The 11,651-nt window shown below is 36.4% G+C and overlaps 1 protein-coding gene across 1 annotated transcript in view; it reads left to right on the top strand.

Annotated features, from left to right (window-relative positions):
- Window positions 1–9,989, top strand: part of SLC35F2 (solute carrier family 35 member F2) — a 71,756-nt gene extending 61,767 nt beyond the window's left edge. The window contains exon 8 of the mRNA XM_044666293.1: window positions 9,113–9,989. Coding sequence (XP_044522228.1) covers window positions 9,113–9,298 — 186 coding nt within the window. The 3' untranslated portion in view covers window positions 9,299–9,989. The remainder of the gene's footprint in view (window positions 1–9,112) is intronic.
- The last annotated feature ends 1,662 nt before the right edge of the window (window positions 9,990–11,651 follow it).

Raw genomic sequence — 11,651 nt, 5'->3', positions numbered from 1 at the left:
TTCTTCTTCTTCTTCTTCTTCTTCTTCTTCTTCTTCTTCTTCTTCTTTCTCTTCCTCTTCTTCTTCCTCTTCCTCTTCTTCTTCCTCTTCCTCTTCCTCTTCCTCTTTTTTAATCTTCTTATGGTACTGAGTGAGAGGCAGGCTGTTGTAGTGGATAGAGCCAGCCATTGGAATCAGGAAGACTGGAGTTCAAGTCCTGCCTTTCTGTACTATTGTGGGCAAATCACTTAATCCCTCAATGCTCCTAGACAATTCTCTAATACTAAAGAGTTATTGTTGCTATTATATTTCAGAGCAGAAAGTGTCCACACTGGGTATTTCCTGAATTGATCTACTGACAAACATTTCTTTAACACCCAATATATGCCCGACACTATGCTGGTTGGTAACCAGGGATACAAAGACACCCCCCCCCCAAGTCCATGATGTCTTGCTCAATGCTACACACAGAGGTCCCAAAAAAGTTCACTGATAGATTTTACAACCATAATCATTTGAGATTATAGCTGAGATGTTGACTTTCACTTTATAACTTTAGCCTTTGGTAGCAGAGGTGATTCAGTTTTTGTGCTTTTGTCTTTTCAAAGCTTACATATCACGGATTTGTGATTTTGTGGTAGAATCAGAGGGGAACCTATATCCATGATTGCAAATTGCCATTCACCCAAACCCCCTAAGTCTTAGTTTTTGCCAGTTGCTTTTTCTCATAAATTTATCACCCGTTGACCCAATTGATGATGAGCATCTCAAAACTTAAATAAGCTGATCCTCAGATTACGGTCACATAGTCTATCACTGGGTGTGACTGGGTCAGCCAAGATGTGTGTCCAGTGGCATGGCTTTTAAGAATCCAGCACTATCTTCATGCCATGATGGAGGATCAGAGCAGGGTTTTTGGCAGAGATTGATGCTCTTGTATCCAAAGAAGAAAACTTAGAAAGAATCCCCTCCCCACAATAACTTATCTTTCAGTGATTGGTCTTTCTTGGAACTAGTCATGATTACATTGTTTCCAGTTGAAGGACAGACCACCGAGATGAGTAGATTATTAGGAGAGACTGCTTAAGAGGCTTAAAGCCTGCCTTCTTAGCAAGGCATATATTTGACTGTACCTGGCTGTTATCTCATACCTGATAATAAATGTTCTAAAGCTGAAAGTGTATTTATTGCTGCTCTATAGCATAATAACCTATCAGGACTCCAGAAGTTCAAATGCTAGGAGTCAAAGTTAAACTCATTGACCTGTAGTTGGAAAACTCCATTCTCTCTTTTTTAAAAAAAATTAAAAAAATTTTTAGAATATTTTTCCATGTTTCCATGATTCATGTTCTTTCCTCCCACCCCCCAAACTTCCCCTGACACTCCCCATAGCCAACACATAATTCCACTGGGTTTCACATGTATCATTGATCAAGATCTATTTCCACATTATTGATATTTTCCCTGGGATGGTCAAAACTTCATTCTCTTACTTTAAAAATAAAATAAAACAAAAGGACAAATCAATATAACATTTGAATTTCTGGAGTACTGATATACCCCTTCTACCTTTATTCTTCATGAACTTTTGGAGATCCAATAGTGGTTCTGTCAGCAGTCACTGCCTGTTATTTCTTTTAGGACCTAAAGTTTTAGTTTTAGACTAGGTAACTTGAACTCATTCAGAACCCTCTTATTATCTCCTTGCTTATCCTGGACATCAACTCCCTCCTAATGAATTCTTTTTTGTTGTTTCCGGTCCAAAGCTCATTCTCCTTGGCAAAAACAAAAACAAAAACAGAATTAAAATGGGAAATGAGAAGCCCTTTTTTTGTGGTCATTATGAAGTATCTCTTTCATCCCAGTGTTCTCATTTGTTTTGCCTTCTTCCCTTAATGTAGAGATGAAAACAAAACAAAACAAATCTTTTTCTTGTCTAGCTTTTCTAATTAGCCTTAGTGTATTATGAAGTTTACCCACTATTCTTAAAAGATCGTGTTATGTCCAGCCTTGAAACTATAAAGACCTGGGCTCAGGTAGCATCTTTGACACATGGGTTGTATGACTCTAGGCAAATCATTTAACTTAATCATTCCTCCAGGTAAATCTCTAAACCCTTATTGGACTTGGCAGAGTAGGTGCCAATTTCTATTGGTAGTAGTTAGTATTCTTTTTATTAGTATTAAGGAGTATTAAGTTCATTGTTTTATAATGAATCAAAGATTCAATATTTATCTCTACTCCCTGTCCTTGCTTCCATTTTTTTTTCTGAACATTCATTAAAAAAAATCCAAGTTAGTTAAAGAGATTCCTGTTTACTCACATTGGTCTCTTTGGCACACTCCCCTTTTCTTCTTCATTTTTTTTTGTTTCTCTTTTTTCCTTAATAATTTCTCAAGAGCTTCTTTCTCATCCCACCTCAACTGATTTTATAGCATTTTGATCAATGAAATCTTACCTCTCCTTCCTTTGCACACTTTGGAATTCCCTCTCCAAAAGTCTAGGTTTGTTCCTGACTTTCCTTTGCTTGAATCACAAACTCTAAGCTGGAGTAAGCACTTTCCCTCAAAGTTCCTACCATTTCCAGTTCAGCAACCAATACCAATTTGGTGGTGAGAATAAGATCCAGAATACAATTTTTCCTTGTTGAAATTATCATGGTCTAATATAGAATTAGGTCTTAATCAATGATACATGTAAAATCCAGTGGAATTGTGTGTTGACTATGGGGGGGCGAGGGGGTTTGGGGAAGAGGGAAAGAACATGAAACATGTAACTATGGGAAAATATTCAAAATTAAAATAAAAAAAAGAAGTTATCATTGTCAAGACAGGAATATCCTAGCTACTCTGTCTTCATCAAAGCAAGTTCTGGCAGGTGGACAGATAATGGAAGCCCCTCCCAACTACGTCATACCTTCATGTTGGACTTGGGACCAGCTTTCTGAACAGATCACAATGCTTTTACACCCGAGTAGAATACTTTCTCTTTTGTTTCTGTGAAACAGAGTTAAATTTTATCTTTCCCATACTGATGTTTTAAAACAAGAGTTGGCAAACTACTGCATGTTTCTGTATAGCTTAGTGAGTTAATAGGGTTTTTATTTTAAATAAAGTTTTGTCATATTTAAAAATGTGAAATCCATTCTTAGGTCACTGGCTGAACCAAAATAGTCAGCTTATTGGATTTGGCTCATGGGTATTAGTTTGCCAACTTCTGTTTTAAGACATTCTCAAGGGAAATATATTCTTCCAAACCTGAGAAGCAATTTAAAAATTATTCTCCAGCATTCCAGGGAATTTGTAATATCATTCACATAAGTATTCTCTTCAATGATGAAGAATTTAACCTATCCATACTGTGCCACATTCTCTAAGCTTTATTGGGGGAAAATATGGAGTCTAAGAATGATGTTTTGTCACTTTTTCCATATCAGTTTTGATTATCTTTTGTTTTCACATCATCTATATTTCTCAAAGTATCCTTTCTCTGGCAGCTAGATAGCATGGTGGATAGACTACCTGACCTAGAGTCAGGAAGATTCATCTTCTTGAGTTCAAATCTGGCCTCAGACACTTATTAGCTCTGTGATGACCTTAGGCAAGTACTTAGCACTGTTTCCTCAGTTTTCTCATTTGTAAAATGAACTAGAAAAGGAAATGGCAAACCACTCCAGTATCTTTGCCAAAAAAACACCAAATGGGATCCCAAAGGAGTCAAACACCACTGAAAACTGCTCAGTAGTAAAAATAATCTCTCCTCCTTCTTGATTCCTAAGCATCATCACTTATAAAAAGAAGAATATAAAAAGAGTAAAAGAATTCAGTAAACCTAGATAACATATTGAAAAAGCCAGTATGTATACTGTTGCACACTCATATTCTTCTACCTCTGCAAAGAATAAGGGAAAATGCCTGCCCATAACTACTTCTTTGTTTTGATAGAAAAGAAATAGTGGAAATAAAACTGGGGATGTCTATACTTTCTTCAAAAGGGGAAAGACACTTCAGTGTTCACAGAATCAAAAAACAAGATTGTTGCATTTAGTTTTTCTGTTTCTGATTTGGAAATCCATTGCAAGAGATCTATTATAAAGATAGTCACTAGGTGGAGTAAATTGTAACATTTGGGTGTCTCCGACTCCTTAAATGCTGCTTAGAGAAACAGAGCCAGGAAAAGAAGGGGGAAAAGAGTTTCAGAAAGAAATGCCCCAAATGGGCTTGAAACAATTATGCTCCTATATGCACTGAAAACATGGTAGAGAAAGATGCAGCAGAATATATACAAAATAAAGAGAGAGGTAAAGGACTGTTTGTGTAGCTCACAGAATGTTTAACTGGTAATAGCCTCCCTAGTTCTTCAAGAATGGCTGTGAAGGGGCAGCTGAGTGGCTCAATGGATTGAGAACCAGGCGAAGAGATGGGAGGTCCTGGGTTCAAACCTGGCCTCAGACACTTCCTAGCTGTGTAGCCCTGGGCAAATTACTTAACCCCGTTGCCTAGCCTTTACTGCTCTTCTGTCTTGGAGTCAATACACATAATAAGGGTTAAAATAAGGAATTACTGTGACTAAAAGATACATCATCCTTGTGATAAGCCTTTTCAGAACTAGCTAAGAGGGTTCCTTGGATGATAAGAATAATGGAAAGAACCAGCTTGGTGGTGCAATAGTTAGAATGATGGACCTGGAAACAAGAAGACCCAAGTTCAAATCAGCATCAATCATTTACTAGCATTATGACTCTGATTATGTCACTTAATCTCTATCAGCCTCAGTTTCCTCATTTGTAAAACGAGCTAATAATAACAACACCTATATGCAAGATTGTTGTGAGGATCCAAAGGAAAAATATTTCTAAAGTGCTTTGGAAATCTTAAGACACGTTAGCTAGCTATTAAAGAGTTCAGGATTCAGAGGAACTCACTCCGAATTCAGGTTTTGCTATTGACTACCTTGGGCACATCACCTCCTCTTTAGGCTGCAGGTTCCTCATCTGAAAATGATGGGGGTTGGATTCCAAGCTCATTTCTAGTTCTAATTAAATGATTGCATGACTTCTAATTAGGTAGGACTTGTCAAAGTTTGTGCTTTTCAGTCAGAGCCACTGAGAAGCAAGGATCATTTCTCCCCTACCCTAAGGCCTTGGAATATGGTTTAAGTGGAAGATAATATAGTTAGAAACATAAAAACTAATTAACAGTTTTAATTAACTTTAATTAACCAATTAACATAGGATAATGGCTAGATAAGTGGTAAGAACTGAGAGGAGAAAGAGATTGGTCTGAATGGTGACATTTCCAGAAGGAAGATAGCACAGTGCATTCAATTGCATAGTGTATCTTCTTCCATCCAGAGAATGAGGAAGTCTGGCTTCCGCTTCCAGTTCTATCCTAATTGTTATAATTTTGAGCACAAACTCTATAACTCAGAGTCTAGAGTTTCTCATCTGTAAAATGGAGGATTGAACAAGATAACCTTTATACCTTCCGCATCTCAAAGTCTAATCTCGTAATGACAGTCTAAGGATTTTCCACAGACCATTTCCCTGAGGATAATCAAGAGGTGATTCCTTATCAAAGTTTCTTTAAAAGAAATCTTCTAAGAACAGATAAATTGTGGAGAAATTAACTGATCTGTGCCCTTATTTAGATTTTACTTTAGGCTGTGTATTCATGGATCTCATCCCATATTGTAAAGTATTTTGAGGGATGGAACCAGATCTTCCCTAAATATTGTCATACTTCCTCAGAAATAATACAAGGGAGCAGCTAAGTGATTCAGTGAATAGAGAGCCAGATCTGGAGAGGAAAGGTCCTGGATTCAAATTTGGCCTTAGATACTTCCCAGCTATGTGACCCAGGGCAAGTAACTTAGTCTCCATTGCCTGCCCCTTACTGCTCTTATGACATAGAATCAATGCATATTATTGATTATAAGAAAGGAGGTAAGGATTAAAAAAATAAAGTGTCATAAATTTGCCCATTTAAAATTATTATTAATGCTGATAATTTTCTTCATTGATGGGTTCTTTATACTTTTTTAAAAGGGGAGGAGTAGTAAAAAAAACCAAAAATATCGAACCATTTAAATTAACTAAATAAGGATCAGAATCCATCATTTTATAAAATATCAAAAGATATTATTTTCTATCTATCTCAAATCACCCTAAGAGGAACTCACTCTGAATTCAGGCTCTGCTATTGACTACCTTGGGCACATCACCTCCTCTTTAGGCTGCAGGTTCCTCATCTGAAAATGATGAACTTGAGAGCTGAATTGAACTGGATTTCTAGGGGCCTATTCTAATAATACATTTGTTCCCTTTTAGAGGGTTACCTCTTTATAGACAGGATTGTGTCTGGGTGGGGGTGGGCTGTTTCCAAGAATATAGCATTTCTACTTCAGTTAGGTTCCCTGTAAGTAGTGGGGTTCCAAGGAAAGAGTGCTGGATCTGAAGTTAGAGGACCTTTCTTCAAACCCCAGCTTTGCCTTTCTACTACTTGACTCTCAGCGACTCATTAAACTTTTCGGGCCTCAATTTCCTTGTCTGTAAATTTAGGGAAGGGGGCAAAGTGACCTGTGCACTCTTTCGACCTAGATGCTTTTAAAAATTATTTTATTTTATTTTTATTGTCATGCAAAACACACTTTCATATACTGGTCACTGTTGTAAGAGCAAACTCATACATAACCAAACCCCCCCAAATAAATACAAATACAGATGACTCCAACAGTTCTTTCTCTGGAGGTCGGTAGCATTCCCTGTCATAAATCTGAGAGGAGCCAAGTTTTCACAGATAATCATCATCCAATATTGCTGTTTTTATATACAATGTTCTCCCAGTTCTGCTTATTTTGCTCTGCATCAGTTTCTGCAAATCTTTCTAGTTTTTTTTTCTGAAATCATCTTGCTTATCATTTCTTATTGTACAATAGTATTCCATTACCAACATGTATCAGAGATTGTTCAGTCATTCCCCAACTGATGGATATCCCTTTAATTTGCAATACTTTGGCACTGCAAAAAGAGCTGCTATAAATACTTTTGTACAAGTAGGTTCTTTCCCCATTTTTATTATCTCTTTGGGATATAGATCTAGTAGTGGGGCATTACCAGACCAAAGGGTATGCACAATTTTATTGCCCTTTGGGCATAGTCCCAAATTGCCCTCCAGAATGGTTGGATCAGTTCCCAACTTCACCAACAATGCATTAGTGTCCCAATTTTGCCATGTGCCTTTACCACTTTCCTTTACTGCCATATTGACCAATCTGATAGGTGTGAGGTGGCACCTCAGTGTTGTATTAATTTGCATTATCTAATCAAGAGGGATTTAGAGCATTTTTTAATATGATTATTGATGGCTTTAATTTCTTCAACTGAAAATTGCTTGTTCATATCCTTTGACCCTTTGTCAATTGGGGAATGGCTGGCATTCTTATACATTTGACTTAGTTCTCTGTAAATTTAAGAAATTAGACCTTTATCAGAGACATTTAAAAAAATTTTTCCCCTAGTTTGTTGTTTCCTTTCTAATCTTAGTTACATTAGTTTTGTTTGTACAAAGGCTCTTTAATATAATCAAAATTATTCATTTTTTATCTTATAATATTCTCTATCTCTTGTTTGGTCATAAATTCTTCCTTTCTCCAAAGATCTACCAGGTAAACGGTTCTGTATTCTAATTTAGTTATGGGATCACTCTTTATATCTAAATCATATATCCATTTTGACTTTATCTTGCTATAGGGTGTGAGATTGGTCTATAACCTAACTTCTGCCATAATGTTTTCCAATTTTCCTAGCTGTTTTTGTTAAATAGTGGATTCTTATTCCAAAAGCTGGGATCTTTGGGCTTATCATCCTAGATCCTTGATGCATAAAAATAGATAGTAACATTGCCATGTAGTGTTTCTTCAGCCTATGGGTTCATTAGTGAACACTGGGATGTACTGGAAATAGTCTGGATTTGAAAACAAGAGTGATCCAGGTTAAAATCCTGCCTCTGCTATTTATGAATTCAGTGACCATGGGAAGTGACTTCATCTCTCTGAGTCTGATTTTCCTAATCTGTCAAATGGGGATAGTAATATCTCCAGTGCCCATCTTGCAAAATTGTTGTGTAGGTCATATGAGATCATGTAACTAAAAGGCTCTGAAGAGCTGAAAGTACTAAAATTATGAAGGAAGTGATACTTCAGCAAAAGTTCATACAGACAAGTATATTTAATATTAATAAATCACAATGATTTAACAGTTTTAAATTAAATTTCATTTAATTTAAAACAATTTTTGTAATTATTTTCTGACATTTTGCAAATCAGATTCTCTTCCTCCCTCTCCCCCTCTCCATAAGATAAAAAATCTGATGTAGGTAATACTAGTGCTTTCATGCAATACATATTTCCATATTCCCCCATATCGTGACTGAAGACACATACCACATATATAATAAAAAACTCACGAAGGAAATAAAGTGAAGGATGTGGCATGCTTTGATCTGCAATCAGGTTCCAGCAATTATTTCTTTGGCCATGGACAGTTTTTTTCTTTTAAAAATCATGAGTTGGGGGCAGCTGGGTAGCTCAGTGAATTGAAAGCCAGTCCTAGAGCCCTGAGATCCTAGGTTCAAATCTGACCTCAGATACTTCCCAGCTCTGTGACGCTTGACAAGTCACTTAACCCCCATTGCCTAGACCTTACTGCTTTTGTGCCTTGGGACCAATATGCAGCATTGATTCTAAGGTGGAAGGCAAGGGCTTTAAAATAAACAAATAAATAAATAAACAAACAAACAAACAAATAAATAAATAAAGTAAAAAAAAAATCGTGAGTCCCTTAGAGTTATGCAATATATAACAGTTAAAGTTTTGCAAAACATTTGTCACATATATCATCTTATTTTCATTTTCACACTCCATAGGAGGGTGTTCTTATTATTGTCATTGTTCATATTAGGAAAATAAGACAAAGAAAGGTCTTAACCTAACTTGCCCAGTATCACTGAATTAGTAAATGTTTGAGGTGGAATTTGAATTTGGATCTTTTGCCTCTTTGCATAGTGTCACAGTGTCCCCCGTGACTTGACAATGAGTACAACCAGCAGCCTAATGTCTCTTTTCTTCCTCCCAGTTTTCAGGGCTCTACATTCTCTCCTTCAGTGTCATCATGGTGGGCTTCATCTTATATTGTTCTACTCCTACACGAAATGCAGAACCATCTGAAAGCAATGTGCCTCAACTGACCAGCTATGGGTTTGATAATCTGGGGTTAAAGATCGAGGAGAACATCCAGGAACAGAACTCTGCACCCATGTAGTCAAAGAAGCTGTGGTGCAACTGGACTGTGGTTAACCATCAGATAAACTGGGTGTCACCATCCTGGTATAAAGTGGAATTCACTACTTGTGAAGCAACACTAAAATATCGATGAATTTGTCAAAATGTGAACATTGTGTCAATGTCTGCTTGGCTATGTTGTATAGAATTGTATAATATGAAACATTTTCTAAAAAAAAAAAAAAAGAAATCACTACTATTATATAGCAGAAGTGAGTGTTTAGAACATGACTGAATATGTATGATGACCAAACCCATCAGTGTCAAGACTGTAGATGGTAAGGCATCAAGTCGGAGAGAACCGATATGAGGCTGCAAATGAAGGATAAAGGATGTTTATGGAAGTGACTGAGGAACAAGCTGGAAGTTAGGGATTAACAGCTAGTTGGACAGTCTAATAGTCCAATTTCTCTCATCCGGGTGCTTCTTATATATTTTTTGGAAGAAAAAGATCTATTCCGAGGATAGAGTCATCTAGCACTTACAAGGAAGGGCAGTTAAATGAATGCACTTAGTTGGAAAGTATAATAAATGGGGGTGTAGTTGACAGATCCTGTCTATACCATTTATTGAACTAGACACTTAACTGAATTCAGGAAAGCCTGTCTTCCTTTTACTGTTGTAAAAAAAAATGGTTAAGGAGGTAGCTAAGTGGCTCAGTGGATTGAGAGCCAGGCCTAGAGACAGAAGGACCTAGGTTCAAATTTGGCCTCAGACACTTCCTACCTATGTGACCCTGGGCAAGTCACTTAACCCTCATTGCCTAGCCTTACCATTTTTCTGCCTTAGAACCAATACACAGTATTATTCTAAGATGGAAGGTAAGGATTTTAAAAAAATGGTTAAGACATGTTACCAAATACTTATAATGTGCTATAAGTTTTTTTTTTATTTATAGAAGATGTATATACTATTAGTTACAATGATCAGAAAATCAGCTACTAATGTGTGTTCTATTTTAAACAAACCCAATATGCAAAAACTCTGTCTAAAATAAACAAATTAAGGGGCAAGTCCTTATAATATAGAATACTTCTTCTCTTCACAAAATAACATATTGTTGGATTCCTTTAAGATAGCATGGTTCCCTACTACATTTAAAATATAATACAATTTCTAAAATTTTATTTTTTTCTCCCTTCCCCTTCCTAAGAATACATCCGCTTTATAAAGTGATAAGAAAAATAGCAGTACTATTCATGCAATAAGAGAAATCAAAATTGATTAGGAGATGATTTGAAAGAAATGGTTTTTAATATTTTGAGTTATGGAAATTGGTTTTTTACTTAATTTTAAAATTTCTGTAAAATTTAAATTGTAAAAATGATGTCTCAATTACAATATTACATTAAAACTTCTTCATAACTATGTGGATTGTCATTTTGATTTGCTTTTGTATGGTTTGGATGATTCTCCTAAGGGTGTGATTATTAACTCTAAAGTTTTATTATTTTGCCACTTTGATTTGGAATCTCTTCCATGTGAGGAGATCCTCTCCTGTTACAGGCTGCATTTTTCTCCATTCCTTACCAACTCATACTATTCTTGTTCACGTTTTTACGCAATATGCTAGAAGCCTTCCTTGGTTGCTTTTAATATTGCATTGATACCAGTCTCATAGAGAAGCTGTCCCATTGTTTATTCTTGTCTCTCTTTACATGTCTAGTCCACCATCTTACTGATTAATATATTTTTATGCCATATCTCCACATAGAATTCATTTTTGTTTTTTAAATTCTTTAATTTTTTTTTGACTTTTTTTAATTATTATTTTTTTTNCCCCCCACCTATGGCCGATGCGCATTTCCACTAGTTTTGTCATGTGTCCTTGATCAAGACCAATTTCCAAATTGTTGGTAGTTGCATTGGTGTGGTAGTTTCGAGTCCACACCCTCAATCACATCCACCCCGACCCATGCGTTCAAATTCTTTAAATTTTAATAAATTTCCATATAAGTTTTCCAAAGTCATCTGATCCATATTATCTCCCTCCCTTCTTCCCTCCCCCTCCCAGAGCTGACAATCAATTCAATCAGGGTTTTACATATATTATCGTGCAAAACACATCTGTGTACTGTAAATACTTTTGCAAGAAGCCATATTGGGCTAGGATAGTTGCCAGTTACTGAGGTTGGAATGCAGAATGCAAGGGTGCCATGAGACCAAAAAGTCTGTTGAGAGCACCCTATAAACTGAGACTGATTTCTAGCTTCAGGCTCTCAGTCTGGAGAACAGCGGGTGGGTAGGCATCTCAGGATTGTCTCTTAGCTAAGGTTAACTTCTACCTCATAGGATTAGTTACCTAGGCTCACTGCTCATCCAGTGCTATCAGC

Source organism: Gracilinanus agilis, chromosome 3 (assembly GCF_016433145.1).
Source record: "Gracilinanus agilis isolate LMUSP501 chromosome 3, AgileGrace, whole genome shotgun sequence".
Classification (NCBI taxonomy): Eukaryota; Metazoa; Chordata; class Mammalia; order Didelphimorphia; family Didelphidae; genus Gracilinanus; species Gracilinanus agilis.
This window is presented reverse-complemented; position numbering and strand designations above follow the sequence as displayed.